This window comes from Pseudoliparis swirei, chromosome 7, assembly GCF_029220125.1.
Source record: "Pseudoliparis swirei isolate HS2019 ecotype Mariana Trench chromosome 7, NWPU_hadal_v1, whole genome shotgun sequence".
Lineage (NCBI taxonomy): Eukaryota > Metazoa > Chordata > Actinopteri > Perciformes > Liparidae > Pseudoliparis > Pseudoliparis swirei.
Window position 1 is genome coordinate 2,063,737 of NC_079394.1, and position 19,306 is coordinate 2,083,042.

Sequence of the window (19,306 nt, forward strand, 5' to 3'; positions counted from 1 at the left end):
GAGGGTTGACAAAACATACACACACACATACACACACACACACACACACACACACTCAAACCTATAACCTTTCCTGTGTGCACTCACCTCAACTATTTATCTTTCCACCTAGAGAGCAATAAATCTGCTCCCTGTGTGTTGCTGCCACGTTTGAGCCTATTGATTTAAACTCTTGAGCCTGCGGGGCTTTTCTTGGGTAAATGACCAGCTCGCTAATGCAACCCTCTCCTCCCATCCTCTGGGGGGAAAGGGCTTTTACAGCTCCTTTTGTTTTCACTGTTTGTAGAGGAGTTTGGGGGACGGGTGCCAAATGGGCATGTGGAGAGGGGGTGGCCCCACTGTCAGTCAAAGTGACTTGCATCAAGAAAATCATCCAAAATACTTAACACTAAAGTATTTTGATTCATTACGTGTGATCATCTTCCTCGTGAAATCACGCAGTGATGCTCTGAAATGATCCCCTGGTCCACTCGCGTGTTTGTGTTTATCAGAATGTGTTTTAAGGAATGCGCCTCAGCAGTGCGCATCGTGACGCCGGGTTCCTGTGGAGCTGTTGGGTAGGTTTGCGCAGCGTGGTCTCCCCCCGACGCCACGGGGGAAGGCTCCCGTCACACAGCAGCTGTATGGGGTCCAGGATGGACGCACCGGGGAGGACCGCCGTGCATGTTCTGAAGAGCCATCAGGGTTCTGGCTGAAAGTCACATGGCGGAAACTCGTTTGCATGATTTTGTTTTGAGAGCTGGAGAGGCTGATCCATGATCCATGATGGCTGCAGCCATCAACCCGCTGCCGTGAGGGGAAGCGGACTGCACTGTTTGTCAAAGTTGCGAAATATCTCAAACTTTAAATGCACCTTCCTTGTATTGTTACATCTAACTGTCCCACTGAAGGGAGTGAAGTGGACGCATCTTTTAAGAGCCGATATTGGTGTTGCTAGTGATAAATAAAAAAAAGCCAGTAAAGACGTACATCAATATTTAAAAGGTTAACGATAAATTATTAAAGGGATCTGTGACACTGGGGATCTGCGCTATGCAATGTGCATTTTACTTTGACATGTGCCTGTGACGTGGTCTATAAGGTATATCATGTATTCCTCAAGTAAGTGTGTTTTCAGTGTATTAACAGCAGCACATGTTTAGTTTTTTTAACTAATATATTCTTGTGTCACAATTAGACAATGGAAGGATTTTAACCCCCTTGTTGTTTTAATGCATCACACTTTCTTCGGTGACTGATAGACAACATCTCACTGGGTTCATGTTCACTCCCCTCATGACGCTCCAGCTGACTCGGGCTTAATTTCACCATTTATTCTAAAGCCAGTAAAAAGAACAAAGCATCCCACCCAGCGATGCTTGTGTGGCATTTGCTATTTATTTGTTTAGAGGGGGCGTGGGGGGCTGCTACAGTAATCTCTCCCTCTTTCCTCCCCCTTAATTCTTTTTTTGAAAGTTCATTACCATCACCAGGGGCGCGTCGGAGGGGTTAATTTAGCGCGGAGCCGGGGAGCGCCAGGGCGCGCACAGTGGACCGGTTGTGTCGACCACTCCCGCAGAGGCGATGCCCTTTGGTGGAGAGGTCTCTAGTCACACAGAGGACAGACGGCATTCACAGTCGGGACGCGGGGACACAAAGAGAAGAACTGCGTTTTAAAAGGCTCCATTCTTTCCCCGCAACCGCTGCGTGTTGACTGTGGGTGTTTGAGAAGATCTTTGTTGCCCGGAGAAAAGTAGAGAGGAAGAATACGCGCCGGGAACGGGTTGGGGGGTTTCTGTTTTAATGGACAGGGTTACTACAGTGCAGCGGATGCTGTCATCCACTCCACCTCTGTTTGCTTGTTTTGTATGAGCTGAACTTTTGCGCATTGTTTTACGCACTAGTTGTAAGTCGCTGTCACCATGAGCTCCCCGGTACCTGTGGCGTAGCGGTTTCACCCGGATCATTAAGGAGAATAAGTCATTTTGTGGATACCTGCGGAAAGGATGCCGGTTGATAAATTCGCAAACATGGAGGGAAAACTGTGGATATTGGAGGATCTCAATATGATGTACATCCGCCAGATTGCACTCAGTTTACAGGTACAAGTGTATTTCAATTTCTACCTTCTGCTTGCGTTTGCTGTTGCTGGACTTGTGCTGTTGTCACCAGATTCTACACAAACTCATAGCTGTGGGGTGTGTGGTCATGTCTCCTACTAGTTTACTTTATTTGTATTGATCGATTGACGATCCACACAGAACAAGCCGGTCTGTTTGGTTCACTTTGAGCTGAATGTGCAGCTGTGTGCTGTAGCAACGTTTACGAAGGGTAAAGGCTCTATCAGGGACAAACGAGTCGAGCTGACACTGTGTGGGCTCCCCGATACAGATGGCACATCTTACACTGACGGTAAATAGAAAACAACACTGCACGCCATCCATCTCTCCCTCTCTATATCCCCTTCCAACTGGGGTTCACACAGTCCACAGCTGCACATATGGTCCTCATAAGTCCCTATGTCTGTGTGTGCGTGTGCTAGTATTGTGTTATGAGAAAGACCAAAAGGATTCCATACAACATGATGAATGTCTCAATCTTTTCTTTGTTGTGCGTATATCAAAAATGTTCCTTTTTATTCTGTGTAAATGACTCAGGAATGTTCCCATTTCATTCTTAACAGAGTTGAAAGGACAGAAATTGCAGAATACTTTATGTCCTGCTCTTATAATCTGCAAATATATTGCGGTCTGTGCTGCAGCTGTTGAAAGGCAGATGGTTTCTCTCCCAAAAAGCCTTCAGCTGTGTGACACAGTACAGGGCGATATTGCTCTCTGGTGTGGTGTACCTTCTAGCAGTTTGGCATTGTTTTCATGTGAAAGGTGTTTAATTGTTTATATACCTGTGCCAAGCTTCGCAGAGCAACACAAACCCATGCCAGCGAAGCCCACAGTCTATTCTTGTTCTGGTACGTTACGGTTCCCAAATCCACAAATCTGCCTTTAAACTCCGCCTCTGTGAACCTTAGAGACGCAGAGGCTCGTGTAGCCTGGCTGGTCACAGAGCAGCTGTCACGAGGTGTTTTCACCAACCAGTTTAACGCAGACTAAGTAAATTATTATTTCTTGTCACAGAGCCGCCTTTGATGGAGACGGTCGTTTACAGCTCAGACGGAGACTTGAAAGTGGTACTTGGGGTATTATGTTAGAATGTAGATAACAGGCATCTTTGGTCATTTTATGTCTGTAAATGTAATTGAAATGTTAGGAATGTATCATTCGACGATGAGCCATATTCAGCAAGTGAGGAACGTACCTCTCTTGCTCCTTCACAGGGAGGTCAGAGGTCAGGGCCGGCTGCAGAGAGGCTTTACTCTGCAACAACCGGGGAGGATTTCAGATAGTTGGATAGAAAGTCGTGTGCCGTGTCTTCAACTCGTATGAGTATTTCTTTGCTGGTAAACACTGACTTGTTTGCTCAATCACTGCGTCGCTTGCTCTTCCCCTCCCTCCCCCCTTGACTCCTCTGCCTGGGTGGGTTTATGAGACAGGGATTCTTTGTATGTAGCGGAGCTTCACGGCCCACAGTCTAACTGTAATTTCAGCGAGCTATGGATGTGTTGAATAAACGTACTGCTGGATCATCACGATTTGCAATTATTACATTGTAAACCCTTTTCTCATTTCTTTGGGTTTCCCCTGCAGCAACATGTATCTGAAAGCCACTCCCACCCTATGCAGTAAATAGTGTACATGTATAAACTGTACAGTAGTACACCTTGTTTACTGCTGTTTGTCTGCACTTGTCATCTCTTAAGATCATTTGTCATTCAAAAATAATAAAAAGGGGGGGAAAGATCACGCATGAGGTGCAAGCATTCCTTCGTCTTGTATTGCTGTGTCAGCAGGGCGAAGAGAGCAGTCATTGTGTTGTTTGCAAGCTCAGTGGGAAGACATTTTTCTGGGCTTCAGGTTTTAACAAGTCTGAATGTAATAGGAATGGCTGCATTCTTGGCTCCGATGAAATGTTCTCTTGAGTCTTTTTCTCAGTAACAGTGGCACAGTATATCATGTGTTTTGCACCAAAGAATACAGAGAGGTGGCCATGGGAAACAGGAAATGGTCTTGTGTAATTACTGTGCCCCTGGGGAGCGACAACATGATGTCATTGAACTTGCTCAAATACAAATACCTAAATACACAGATAAGGTTTTTATTTGCTATGAATGTCCTATTGTCTTCTGCTTCACGTCCCTCGTCACCTGCTCAGGCGGTGACCCCGCCGTCCTGTCCCCTTCTCCACGTGGCTGTAGCCCCAGGTCCGTAGACGGTCTAGTTTTAGCCTGCAGCCTGGCCTTTAATGCACGCCGTGGCTTTACTCGAGTTAAATGTGGACATTTGTGGAAAGGGTTTCTGAGGTCATTCATGTTTTACAAGTTCTAAAAGCAGGATTTGTGTTGGGTTCATTCTGTCAGTCGAGCATTGTTTGTGACTACAATACGTTCTCTGTGAGTGTGTATTTGTGTTGACCTCAACGGGCCACAATGGCCCTGCTCAACTTAGAAGGGGTGCAGCCTGGGGCGTTCAGCTGTAACGGCTCTCACGATCACAGCCATGATGTTAACTGATGACAGATGTAAGAGAACTCCTTTTTGGGTTATATTAGTCGAGGTATATAAACCAGAACTGACCTTTTGACTATTGGTTGAACCTTTTTTCCCGTACCGGTCCCCGAATGATTTGCTGAAGACTTCAGCGACAGTCAAACCGGATATCATGCTCGTAATGAGCGGTTTAACGTCAGTGGAGAGCTGTTGATCGCTCATCCGTACGGATCCCGCCTCAGTTTGGCACACATTGAACCGTGGATTAATTACAGTTGTAATGGATAACGTTAGTTCATCATCACGCCTTCCTGACCATTGTTGTCCACCGATATTTCAGTATAATATGCTTTTCTCGTCGCTCATCTCTGATGGTGATGTTGTAAACAACCAATCAGTGTTAAAATTGACAGGGGAAGTACTAGGCAAATAAAAGTTCTGTTCGGTTACATTATGATGTGTTAATACATCATTAAAACTACTGACAGGATGTGTTTCTCCATATCATTTGAATTAGTTCTTTAAAAAGAAAAACCCTATAGATGACTTTAACATAGTTACATAATAACATTCAGAATTTTATTATGGTTTTCTCTGACTTTAGAGCGGTTAGAAATGTTGTTTTTTGGGCTTTGGTGAAAAACAGATGTCTGGACTCTTGTAGGCCAGCGGCTATAATCACGCAAAAGGATCTGTACCTGTCGATATAGATTATCAATTAGTATCGGCAGCAAAAAAAAACTGATAAGGCATTTCTAAAAGTTAGATTTGCTAGAGTTTTATGATCCACTGCACCACGACTTGTAATCAGGCTGATATTCTACTACTTTGATTTTAATAATAAGTTACCATTACTCTAGAAGTCCTGAAGCAAATGCAGATTGAAGACCTTATAGTCAAGGAAGCTCTGACCACTTTTTGGAAAATCCGCCCTGGTGGGGGTTCAGTTGGACGTTTCTTGCTGCCCCTCCCGGGACTCGTGTTTGACCTCTCACACGCTCCCAAACCCTAAACTTAGCTGTGGCCTCGGATAGTTCTGCAGATCCGTGACGCCACATGCAGGCGTTGCATATCCACTGGCTGGTGTTCATGCCGCCTCTCCATCTGATCTCAGACCGCTTGATTGAGTTGGATTCATCAGAATTTGATCCGTTCACCCAGATCAATAAAACCTTCTGTTTCTATTTGAAACGGTGCTTGCATAGAAATAATAACCCTCAAACATATGTGATGTCGTGTGTCGGAACACATTCACTGTGGCTATTCTCCCATTTCCATACCGTCTATAAAACATGCAACATATCATTCTTGTAAGCGGATATTTAACCCTGACATCGTGCTTTCTACATGTAGGAGGTCCTGGAAGGCAAATGCCTCATGCCGTTAATCCCTGCTGCCGGCTCCGGGACAGTCAGCCGGTGTCTTCCTGAGCACTTCAGCCACGCTGATGCATCCCAACCGGATGATGAACTTGTTGGAAGGGCAAAGGTTAATCTTATTCACACTGGGACTGCAAAACAGTGCATGTGAGAAGTAGCTTAAATCCCCTGGCTTACGTGGTGCTAGCCTCGTAGTTGTATTATTTTTTTATTACCTTCGCATTGAAAATGCGGAAGGTTATGTTTTGATCGCCATTTATTTGTATGTGTGTTATTCGCAGAACTCAAAGTATTGAACCGAATCGCATGAAATTTGGTGGGATGATTGGTTATTATCCGGGAACCAGTTGATTAGATTTTGGGATCGATTGGGTCAAAGGTCAAGGTCAAAGGTCATGAACAGGTCAAAATCTTCTTGAATCGCATGAAATTTGGTGGGATGATTGGTTATTATCCGGGGACCATTTGATTAGATTTTGGGATCAATTGGGTCAAAGGTCATGGAAAGGTCAAAATCTTTTTTTTACCATAGCACGATACATTTTTGTCCAATTGGCAACTAATGCCAAAATGTTCATAATTCAATGCCCAATCTTGTGATATGCGAAGGTATTCGCTCTACCGAGTGCCCATTCTAGTTTGCAATGTTTTCATCCTATTTCTTCTGTTCTTGTTGCCTTCAGTTACGTTCTTCTTTTATCATTGTTATTCATTCATTCAATCTTTAGTTTACTGTCCCTCTAATTCATCCTTTTAGCAGTGGAGTTAGTATACCTCTGTCCTTCCATGAAGAAGCAGTTAGCAGTTGAGACCTGTGTGTGTGTTCAGCTGTGAGGTTGTTTAGGTCGCCTCAGTTACGACCGGCCTGCTTGCTTCAGTGGAAGGTGTGCTAAAGCTACCAGCTCTCCTGTGATTCAGGATACAGTCGCATCGCAGTCAGAACACACTCCTCTACACACACCGCTAACCTGTGTGCTTCTACATTCATGGGGGTAAATATTTGCAAAGAGTAATAAGCCAATCCTGTGAGCCAAGTCGAGCGCTTTGCTTTGATTAGGGACGTTATCACCCTGGAGTTCACTGTTCCTGGGAGCTTTGTTCATGAGCTCTTTGCTTTTCCTTTAAATTCGAGGGAAGCCATTCCTGCAGTATTGCAACACCCTCAAAATGAAAGGAAATAGCCAGGTTTATTGAAATGTCAGTTTTCTCCACGGGGGGGTCTGTTTGCTGTGTGTGCGTGTTGCGTATTCATAAGTGTGTCTTTGGCATCTATAGAACGACTACAGTGGATTCCAGTTCTCCCAGGGCTGTTTGCCAAATGCAGGCGCATAGTGTGTGAGGTAGAGGAGAAAGGGGGCTTTGTAACACACACACACACACACACCCATCGCTCCGTACCAAGTCCTCCTCCCCATCTCTGAACCGCACATCTCGATCCTAACCCTGAGCCATCTTGTCTAAGCCTTCCTCTCTCCCGCCCCGTGCCGGTTAAGTCTACTGACACAAACATCTGGCTCCCCACCTCACCTCTGCATGCTCCCCCTGGACTTCACCGCAGTGCTGTATCCCCCCCGCCCCCAGCCATCGCCCATGCCGCGGTTAGGAGGACCAGTCCAGGTCTGAATAGGCCCACTGTGTGAGCAGCAGCCAGTCGGATGCCGCGGCCTGAGCCAAGCTTCCTTTGAAAAATAGCAGGCATGAGCCAGAAGAGGGAGAAGGAGAAAACACAAAGCCAAATGAAGAGATGCTGTTATTGGAACATGCTCCTTCCCAGCCGGTTTCTCTTTTCATTCACTTCCCTTTCCTCACGATGCTCCAACTGGATCCTCCATTCTTTCCCCCTGCGGTTCTCGACTCTCTGCCACCTGCATCTCAGCGTTCGGCCTTTATTTCCACACTTATCTCAGCCGTCGGCATCACCTTTCTTAATCCTCCTTCTCCACTCCTTCAACTTTCACCTGGGCCCGCATAAAGTCACTTTGGCTTTTTATAAATAGGACTTTTTTTCTTTGGATCTGCAAAGTAAATGTAAGTCACTTAAGCTGTTTGACTTGAGACTGCAGGCATTATTCAAATGAGCACGGATTGGATTTAAAGCTATGTTTTCTCAGAAGTCACAGTAGGGAGGTGGAGGTATTAAAGACATTGTCTTCCTTTGTAACTCATGTGATTTAATTTGGCCTGAACATGTTCTGGTGATGCAGCTCCAGCACAGGCTGTTAAAGAGCATTTGGTCATGTGTTTAATGAAGCCTGCCGATGTTGCTTGTGTGTGTCCATATGGATGCAATTTCTGCGTGTGTCTATTTGTGTGCTTTCCAGCTTGTGAGAGAAACTCTGCAAAGTGAACATGATGAGGACGTTTATGGTTCATGCAGCGACTTTATTGATTTGTGGTTTATGGACACTGTGTGCGGATGCTTTGAAGTGCGCTTGAATACATTTTCTATTTCTGTGTTTCTAATCTCTCTATCCCTGCCAACACGGTTACCAGCCAACGTTAGTGGCCTGGAACAGAGTAGGTGGAAGTCAAAGAGGCGGAGGACACGTGTAGCAAGGGTTGTCTAAACAAGCAAGTACCACCATGAAAACAATCCATTCCCCCGTGACGTGGAAAGCATCCTTCTGACTCTACAGATTGTACTTTTAGTGTGTGTGTGTGTGACTGGTGGTGGGAGTGTGTTTGGCAGGTTCAAAGACTCTGTCGGCATGTGGCGGGCTGCCATGTGACCATCAGAGTCCATTCTGCTTTCATCAAGGACCAGAGATGGCCTCTCCTCTTGCATTTAGGATGTGCTGATGGTCTCTTTCTCCATCTCTCTTTTCCACAGCGTCCGTAAGAGACCCACTAACTTCACATAATTAGCTATTTGGCTGTTTTAATGTTTATTCACTTGAATCATACACAACTTGAGTGATTCAGAGAAAGCTGAGCAGATGGTCTTGCAGTATTCGCAGAAGGCTTAATTATCACAACCACAAGAGATGAGCTTGAGCGTGTGTGTCTTCGGTGGTCGGGCCCCTTAAGATTGATGGTTGTGCAGCTCAGGAAAATCAAAATGCCAAAGGCACAATGTCTTGGGGGAATTCCAGGATTTAGAGGCGAGTCAGCTGGGGCTCAAGGCTGAGGTAGATCTGAGGGCCAAGGTTACTGGAAGGGGGCCTCTTGTTGTGGTGCGAGGTGTTGAGAGGCGAGGCTGAGCTGTTCCACCCCCAGACAACTCCCCCTCCACAAAGAACAACCTCCGGGCCTCGCCAGGGTGAGATCAGTGGAACAAACTCTGCAGCCAGATGATGTCATGTTTTGGACTTGGGGTCAACATCTCAGGGTCACATTGGAAGATGTTTGTGTGTGTGTGTGTGTGGGAGGGTTGTGCATAATACCCTTTGAGAACTTTGCATGGGTGTGTTCATACTTTTCTTTTCAACTTCCTGCTGTCTCCTTGCAAGGGATGGGACGATACAGAACGCTCACAATACGTCGATCGGGGAACCTTTCTGTCATCAGGGTAACTATTGTGAATATCGACACATGATTGACGTGGAAGATGTCTAGCTTACTATTATGTAAGACGTGAACAATAGAGCCTCATTTAAAAAAGGCAAACAAGACCAGATTCACACACTGTTGCTGTTTATTGTCTCTGAATGACCTTATCATTTATGATTGCCTCATTTAAGATGCGATTCAAGTATGTTTTAGTGTATTTTAAAGCATATTTTAATGATTGCATAACATCTTTAATCGCAATAATTTTTGCCAGCATAGTCATGGCATGACGCTTTCATAATGTCCCGTGACTGCTAAAAATACACTCACTGACGATTACCTTCTGTCCTCTTTCGCCTTCAACTATTTTTAGAAGAAGCTTGCAAAGCCTCGACACGGTTGAAGAGTGTCCGTATGTCTGTCTTCATTCGGAGATAAAGGGGTTAATCCATCATATTGTCGGGACGGCCTCTGGAGGGGGACAGGAAGCCCTGTTGGTTCTGGGGAGAGGAATAGCTTGCTCTGATTGGTTGAGACCAATGGCTAACTGGACTGAGACCCCCCCTATGAACCCCCACTACCTTGAGCCCCTCTGAAACACTGTCATTGATATGTGCGTCACTAGAAACAGACTGGCTGCTGGTTGTGTAACTTCATGTGTACGTTTTTATTGAGGGACTATTTTGGGGCCCCTAAAAAAACACACAGCTTGTGTCCTCGGCCACTGCAGCTGTCACTGTAAACTCCACCGAGCTTGAGGTCAGTATATATAGCTTTGAATATGATCACTGTTTATTTAACTTGCCAAATACTAAGGTGTATGTTGCAATAGCTGTTTCACTGATGAGAAACGCGTCTCGTGTTTGTTTCTCATGTTGCAGACATTTGTACTCTAGTTGTGATAATATTAAGATATGCTGTTGTTGTCCTCCAGATTAAAGGAAAACTCTGCAATGTACTAGTATGTAAACTCCACAACTATGAGATGTGAATAACACGTCTCACATGTTATAGCAAGCTTGAATCAATCCCTCTGTGATGTGGATGAAGTCTGTTTTTCAGGCTCCAGTCTATTCCCAGCATCCCATGACCCGTCCTCTGGGCTAGGAGGAAGTGTCCTTGCATGAGACACGACCATGACGGGCACATTATAATACGGTCAGTGTCTCAGACTTGAGGCACAGTTCACCAGAGGGGAGTGAATGGTCCGGTTATGCCCTCTTATGGCCACTAGGGGGCTGATGGGCCACCAGGAAGAAGAAAACCCCAGATACAAACCAGTGGCAACAGGGAGAGAAAGCTGTAACATTTCTGTATTTTACTCTCATTTCCAGTATCTTGCAAAACAACATTTTAATCTTATGCAGGTCTTCCTATGGGTCGGTTAATGTGAAATTACCTGGGGATCTTTATTCAAACAAAGACAAATGTGGGTAGAATAAGTGAAAGAGAAACACGGGCCTTAACAGAGGCAGCAGATTCACACAAACTCCAGATGTGCATTTTTCTGCACTTATTTTCGACGAAGGTGCTTCTTTAGGCTTTTAAACAAATTAAGATTCTATTCTGATTTTGAAAAGCTTACAAATGAAACACAAATGGTTTTGAAATATGTCCTATAATTAGACGCACGGTTACAACGGACTCTTTATCTACAGAGGGAGGAAGGGATCTTGAGGATGTACAGTAGCAGCAGAGAAGAAAGGAAACACTTGTTTGGGAAAAACACTCCTGTGTGTGAGTCAATGGGAAGGGCTGGAGTGTCAGAGGGAGGGAGCTGAGTCTGTTGGCCTGGCTGGAGGAATGTCCTCTCATTCATTTAATGCTATGTAATGACAATGGGAATGATGGTAATCGTTCCTTCAGCTGGTCCTTCTGAGTCATTCAGCATGGGACAACTACAACTCTCCAAGTCCGTTCCTTATCTTATGCTCGGGTGTCTTGAATATGTAAAGCGTCTTTGTTTGGCCAGAAGCATATTTCATTTTAACAGGTGACGACATAGTTCAAGGCGCTCCTGTTTTGTCTTTGTGTGCTGCTCACGCTGCGTCGGTCGTGCCGCTCACTCGGGTCGGTCCCTGAACCCTCCAGGGAACCGAGTCCAACAGCACTTCTCTGGCTCTCTAGCGCCGCTTCTTGCAGATGAAATGTTAATCTGATTAACTGTAGGATATTTACAGCTCTAAGTCCTGAGTTATCGAGGCCCGTCTTGTTTGTGTTGCTCACGACGACTCACACGGTGAGATGAAGAGGGAGAGAGGGAGAGAGGGTTACAGGCAAATTGTACTTTAACGTTGTTGGTGTTGATGACGTGGATGCCAGGACAAAGCACCCCCGTCCTCCTCTTGTTTGCTTGGCTTGAGGTTAAGAATTCACCCCGGCCAAATGCACACGTGTCTTATTGTCCCCTTGAGGTGGACTGTGTTCCGCCCACAGACGGACTCCCTCCATCCTGATCCTCCTACATGTCGTCTGCTGCCTCTCAGGACCGTGTACTTCATCTCATTCCACTTCCCACGCAAACAGGCAACGGAATAAGTGTTGTGTTTTTTGTCTTCTTAATGAGGTTGAAGCCATTTCATTTTGCTCTGTTGGTATTCAGGAAAATGTTAAAGCAATGAAGATGGTTGATAACGTACTTCTGTTTGATAAATATATCCCTAACACTCCCATTATGAGTTTTCCAGTGCAAATTTACTGGCGCTAGGTTTATCCTCCACACTTTTATCCGAGCTGCATCGACTCCTCTGTGTTTTCCGTTTCCACCTGCCCACAAATCACTCTCATACATCACCGGCCGACAAGCCGATGCACTCCGCTGCACGGCAACTTCCCAGTGAGCACATGGGGGCCGAGGCCGGCCACGGAAAGGGAACGGCAGAGAGACGGATGGGGAGTTGTATTTGTTCCCTGAATGATAAGTTGTTCTGCTAGTAGAATGACGTATACATGCACCAACTGGCTGTTTGGTCACACTGTGATGTGTTGATGACATTTTTAATTAGCCTTTTGTCCAATTCCAAGAATTAAAATATGATTGTGGTCATATTTGACTGGTTTCATTATCCCTCTGTACATTAGAGACTTTACATGCTCCTCAGTATTCATAGTCAGGATCTCCTCTGTGGGATCGCCTAGGCAGACATGAAGGGAGAGGTTGACAGCTGTGACTGTATTGTGTATCTTTGTGGATATTATTAAAAATACAAAAACAATAATAGAAAGAAGAAAAAACATCTAAACAAATGCATTGTTTCTACATTTTACTGTTTAAACTGCCGGTTGTTTTTAAGTGTGAGCAGGTGGGTTGTTTAAACGGCATATTGACCATACCTTGAGAAAAAAGTTGAGTCCTCACGTCAGAGACACTTGGGCAGCCACATCGTTCAGCTCTTCCCAAATGGCTTTAAAGCATGTTCTGCCTTTTCTTGTGAGGGACCCGTGCACCCCATCGGACAGTAAACCATGCATCTGGACACCAGCGAATGTATCCGGACTACACTTTGATGTATGTGTCACATTGCTGCCCCCCCCCCCCCCCCCCCCATGGATCCTTCTGGAGGACCCTGGGCACAGCGGAATGCCTCTGGCGTAAATGACAGCTCGTTCTCCTCTGCTTGCGCGCAGCTACACGCAGATTAGGAACACGCGCACCCGCCTGCGCCTCCTTAGAAACGACTCTCGGTTGATCCATCAGTGCTGCTGGTGTGTGCGTGTAAATCCGTACTGGAGCTCTGGAGCTAGGAGGACGACGATAATGAAGACGACACCGAGAGGCTGGAGACTCATGCCATCGTTCACACACTGCCCGGAGTGAGGCGTACGTCTCCTGCGCGGACACAGAACAATTTGTGAGGGTTCATAGGCGGCAGCTCTATTTTCAGGTTGTCGGTGCTTATGTCATTTCGCCTCTAAATGGAGCTGCCTGGGAAGGAAAATCGGAGTTAAGGTATTTCACAGCGTGTGTGGCACGTCACACGGACCGCGGTGTTGCGTAAAGCGCCCGTGCTGCGCTAGTTTGGAAGAGTTTGGGAAGCGGCGTGCAGGATGAACAACTCAAAGAATCACACGGTAAGATGTGCTGCTGTTGTTGTTGTTTTAACTGATCGTTCCAGAGGACTGTCGGCTTGCCTGGAACAATGAGTCAGCTGTAGTCTAACACGCGTCACACTTCGGGTGACTTCGTCCCTGTCAGATCGCGCATGTCGCCTGATCCTAGAGATTCGGAGACATCTCATTGGGTCTGCTAGTGTTGCCAGTGTAGCCTGATGATATACTGTGTGTCTTGAAAGGAGATTTTAAAGTTACTTGTTTAAAAGTCTGCATTCCTGATTGGTCCTATCACGTCCTCGTGCCCATGGACGGATTAAGAAACCACGGCCCCCCCCCCTCAAAAAAAAAAAATGAAAAAAAAAAAAAATCGCTAACAAAACCGTCTGTATGGAACAACGATACCGGAGCTGAGCAGACAACATAACGCGAATTATATGACCATGACATGAATGACTTAAGCCTAGCATATACCGGCTACGGCGCATCGTGTCATATCATATATCAATACAAAGTTAATAAAAGCGACTTCACGCAGAGGCTCTGGCTTAGGGGCCCCCTGAGCTCATGGGCCCCTGGTGCCGGTAGGATTGTTCGGTAATCCATCCCTGAGTAGGACTATTGGGGCCCTGTTACTGACATGAATGACTTCAGCCTAGCATATACCGGCTACGGCGCATCGTGTCATATCATCATATTCATATCAATACAATGTTAATCACAGCGACGTCACGCGCGGAGGCTCAGGCCCAGGGGCCCCCTGAGCTCATGGGCCCCTGGGCCCGGTAGGCCCGTTGGTTAATCCATCCCTGCTCGTGCCCCGTTAAGATGTCTGCCCAACTGAAGACTGGTGCCTGTTGGTCTTTGACATCTTTTATGTCATACTCTACGAGCTAATGCTTTATGCAAATTGTCTATGACTGGGAGGTGTGCATCCATCAACTACAGAGGACAGGTTATTGTTGCTTTAATTACATTAGCGTTGGCCGTAATGACCCAATTCAATAAAAGCAGCTATGGATGTTGTTCCTTTGTCACCTTAAACATCCCCCTCTGTACTCTCGGCTAAGCTTCTGGGTGACTGGAGGTTACTTTATGGGGATATTAACCCTCACTGTCTGACTGCCCTGTGCTATATCACCAGCCTCTCAGAGTTGGAACCACGTGACATCTGTTACTGCAATAATGACTGGATCTCCCAGTCTTCACCTTTCCCCCTCTCTTGTGAATAAGTCGTTCCCAAGCAGCACACGCATAGCTGGAGCAGAAAATACCTTTTGTATGTTAGAATATTATACTTTTATTTTATTTTAATTTGTTCACCCCCATCAATAATAGAATAACATACCATGGTTTTCACGAAAAAGTAATTCCAAGTTGCAGAGGCTCGTCTTGTTTTCATATTCCTATTTCAAGAAGCAGTTTGCATGCTTTTAGCAGGCTCTCAGTTGAACACGTGTACACCAAACGGCTGAAAACAAAGGACAGCTACCAAAGAAATGCTGTCCTCATAAACCTGAGCTGTCGCCAGATGTCCTGAGTGTGTGTGTGACTGGCAGTCAGTTTGGTTTCTTAATTTAAGCACATTTATCTGACAGCCCACTTCCTATAATCAACTTGTGTATCACTGAAACTCTCCATGTATAGATTAACCAAACAACTGACTGCATCTCTGTCTGTTGATGGCCTTTCTGTTACTTAATGACAGGCTGCTTCCTTATGTGAAAGAGAGGGGGGGAGAGAGAGAGAGTTTGGATGTGAGTCTCATTGAGTTGATTTAAAAGGTCACCTAGATAGATAGATAGATAGATAGATATATACTTTATTAATCCCCAAGGGGAAATTTGTCGAGTCAGTAGCAGCAACACACAAGAATAAAAAAACCAAAACACAAAATATAAGAAGGGTTAGGGTGATCTGGCAAGAGGTGAACTGTTGTAGAGCCTCATAGCCGTCGGCAGGAATGTTCTCCTGTATCTCCTTGTGGCAGCGGAGCGTGAGGAGACGTCTGGAGAAAGAACTCCTCTGCCCCTGTAGGAGGTGGTGGAGAGGGTGGTCCGGGTTGTCCAATATGGACACCAGTTTCTTCAACGTCCTCCTCCACCACCTGTTCCAGGTGCTCCAGCTGGCAGCCGATGATGGAGCCAGCCTTCCTAACCAGTTTGTTAAGACGGCTGGTGTCACCGGCTCGATGCTGCTCCCCAGCAGACGATGGCACAGTGCAGCGCACTGGCCACAGCCGACTGGTAGAACAACTCCAACATCTTGCTGCACACGTTGAAGGATCAAGCTTTCTCAGGAAAAAGAGTCGACTCATCCCCTTCTTGTACACAGCGTTGATGTTGGCCTTCCAGTTCAGTCGGCTGTCGATGGAGACGCCCAGGTACTTGTACTCCTCCACCATGTCCACGTCCACTCCCAGGACACTCAGAGGTGTAGGAGCTGTCGCCTTCCTCCTGAAGTCCACCACCATCTCTCTGGTCTTGGCCACGTTCAGCCGCAGGTGGTTCTCATCGGCCCACTTTACAAAGTCACTCACCACTGCCCTGTACTCCTCCTCCCGTCCATCCCTAATACACCCGACCACTGCAGAATCATCAGAGTACTTCTGCAGATGGCATGACTCCGTGTTGTACTGGAAGTCACTGGTGTACAGGGTGAAGAGGAAGGAGACAGAACAGTTCCTGTGGGGCTCCAACATCACTGACCACCGTTCCAGACAGCACACGGCCCATTCTGACAAACTGTGGTCTGCCTGTGAGGTAGTCAGTGATCCAGGAGATGGTGGACGCGTCCACACCGCCACCGCAGCTTCTCACTCAGCAGCAGCGGCTGGATGGTGTTAAATGCACTGGAGAAGTCAAAGAAAGTGACTCTCACAGAGACACGGTTCCATCCAGGTGCGACTGAGCTCGTTGCAGCAGGTAGATGATGGCGCCGTCCACTCCCACATGAGGCTGGTAAGCAAATTGCAGAGGGTCCAACGATGATTTCACCTGCGGCGGAGGTGGGCCAAGACCAGCCTCTCCAGCACCTTCATCACATGGGAGGTGAGGCGACCGGTCGGTAGTCGTTGAGGCCAGATGGTGCTGACTTCTTTGGGACAGGGACCAGGCACGACGTCTTCCACAGCACTGACTTCCCCAGCCTCAGGCTGAGGTTGAAGAGGCGCTGCAGGACACCAGACAGCTGAGCTGTCGCCAGATGTCCTGAGTGTGTGTGTGACTGGCAGCTCAGTTTGGTTTCTAGTTTCTCCAGCTGTCTTCTCACCAACTTGGTCAGTCGTCACAGAGAGAGGACTGAGGGGATTGTTGTTGAGGCCTCTGTTACTGGATGACAGGCTGCTTCCTTATGTGAAAGAGAGGGGGGGGGGGTGGAGAGAGAGAGAGAGTTTGGATGTGAGTCTCAGGGAGGGCTGTGAACTGAACTGAATCAACATCAGTCAGAGATTGAACAAGCCAGACAGACGTGATCTTTCCCTCCCCTGGAATACAGCCTCCTGTGTGTGTCTGTATCTCAGCGTGTGTGTGTCTGTCTCAGTGTGCGTATGTGTGGTGCATAGAGAACTCAAAGTGTGTGATGTTTGTTCGTTTTGTCCCTACGACTGTTTCTGCCACAGCAATCTCTGATCAGTTGTGAAAAGGTTCCTCATGTGCCAGAGCTCACCCTCTGTGTGACGGCATCCTCAATACACGGTCTTTCTGGTGCATCTTTATGTAATGTTGGCTGCATTCATCACACGCTGCAGTTAAACAGACTTTTTTTTCCTTTTTTTCTGCTGATGCTTTTCATGGCCTTTGCAGTTATACAGCGGGGGAGAAAAGTCAGCATCCTCTGTCAGTTCCCTCGCTGTAGAATCCTTCGGCCCGTGTCGAACAATCAATAACCACTTACTGCAGAGAAGCTTTCTGTCTGTCCACACAGCTTTCTGTCTCCCTCCTCATCTCGATGGCTATCTCTCGTGTCTCCTCTGCTAGTATGTGTCCGTCTCCCCTCCTTCTCTTTCCTCCCTTGCCTCACCTCTGCAGTCACGTGTGTTTTCTCTCGCTGCCTCCCTGCTCTGTGCTGCAGTCGAGGTTATTCTGTGTTCTCTGCTCATATTGTCCATGGGAGAACTGAGATCGGTTGGACTTCTTCAGCCTATGTACTGAATGGAATGACGGCAGCTGTGGACATCAGAAATCAGAAACAGGTTTATTGCCAAAGAATGTTTTCACAAACAAACGAGGAACTTTCTTTGGCGGAAGGTGCAAGAATCGCGCACCAAGACACCGAGGTGCATTGGACTTTATGGTTTGTGTGTGTCCTTGAGCCAGTTCTTTTTGGATGAGTGTGAAAAATGAGCCACTTGCACCTTCCTCCGCCACAATATCGCCTCTCCGCTCACCCAATTATAGATCTTTAACTCTCCCTTTTTCATACACAATCTACTTCTCTCTGGGTGCTTCTTACTTCTCATATATGATCTCTTGCCAGCTTTGGTCCTCCTCTCCTGCTTTCAGTTTCCACCTTCACGACTCAAGTAAACACTATACAAGGCCAGCTCAACGTGCCATGGCAGAGCTCTCTCTGTAAAGTGCTGTCCTGTGTTGTTGCAGGCAGAGTGGAGGACTTCTCGATGGGTTTGTCCTGGCCTGAATGCCTCAAAACGGGAAGAAAATAAAGGCAAAGACAGAGAGAGCGTGAGGAGAGAGGCCAGATTAATGCAGGACGTATCAGTGTCATCATAGGACAACATGTATATTCATGAGGCAGCAGATTGATGGTGTGGCCTCATGATGCTGATGCAGTGGGAGAGAAGTCACAGACAGACTGACAGACGATGCAGAGGGAGATCGGGAAGGGATTGGTGGTCACGGAGGGGAGCGCTCAGGCCCACTGACGGATAGACAAGCAGCTAATGAAGAGCTGCTGGCAGCGGATCACAATCCCAGTTAACGTCGATCTGTCGTGTCTGTCCGAGGAAGTAGATGCTGAGCTGTCATTTATACTGCGCTGTTTGACAGGCTGTAATATCCGATACCTGTGTGTGTGAGAGAGAGTTTCCCTTCATTGTACAATGCATTGTCACTGCCAATACATGACTGTCATGTTAGTTTTGCTCTTGTGTTGAGAGATATGTGCAAAGCCTCAATGTTCACAGACAAATGCTCATTTACTACATCTGTGGAAATCTGATATAATGGATAATCCACGAGGCAACCCTCTGGCTGCTCCAGTGGCCCTCTGATTAAATGCTGGCATGGCCGTGCACAATCGATAATAATATTATCAAAAACAGGGCTTTGCGCTCCTTCTCACACAAACAAACACACACACACACACACACACTTGGTGCACACATCATGATGCTCAGGCGATATTTCACTGTGGGTCGGGTTAGATGCTGCAGACTAAGGATTGTACGTGAAGCGATACACTTGACAGAACACAAAATAGCTCTTGGTTTTTCTTCGCAAGAGAATGTGAAAGGGTGCGGCCAAAGCTTGACTGAATGGTCTGCTGCTGTTTACAATGAAGTGTGTGTGTGTGTGAGACTATTTTAACTTCTCTGTGCTTTGTTGATGTAGCTGTTTTTAGTGCATGTGAGCTCATAATGGCCGTTTTGAAGCTAAAAACAGCGTCCTGGCTGGAGGCATCGCAGTAGATTTGTGTCGCCTGTTAGTTTCCCCACTAACTGCACACTGTTGGCTCAGTTAGCTCTGATAGATCTGTTAGCTCTGTTAGCTCTGATAGCTCTGTTAGCTCTGTTAGATCTGTTAGCTCTGATAGATCTGTTAGCTCTGATAGCTCTGTTAGCTCTGAT

The 19,306-nt window shown here is 46.6% G+C and overlaps 1 protein-coding gene across 4 annotated transcripts in view; it reads left to right on the forward strand.

Moving 5' to 3' along the window:
• rtkna (rhotekin a) overlaps positions 1-19,306 on the forward strand; it is a 74,018-nt gene that overhangs the window by 32,092 nt on the left and 22,620 nt on the right. Inside the window, exon 1 of one of the 4 annotated variants that reach the window (XM_056418480.1) lies at positions 1,520-2,081. The exons of 2 other annotated variants lie outside the window; for them this stretch is intronic. In XM_056418480.1, the coding sequence (XP_056274455.1) occupies positions 1,986-2,081 (96 nt within the window). In that variant the 5' untranslated portion in view covers positions 1,520-1,985. Of the gene's footprint in view, positions 1-1,519; positions 2,082-13,131; positions 13,522-19,306 lie in introns of those variants that run through there. One more of the 4 variants, XM_056418481.1, reaches the window with a different exon arrangement.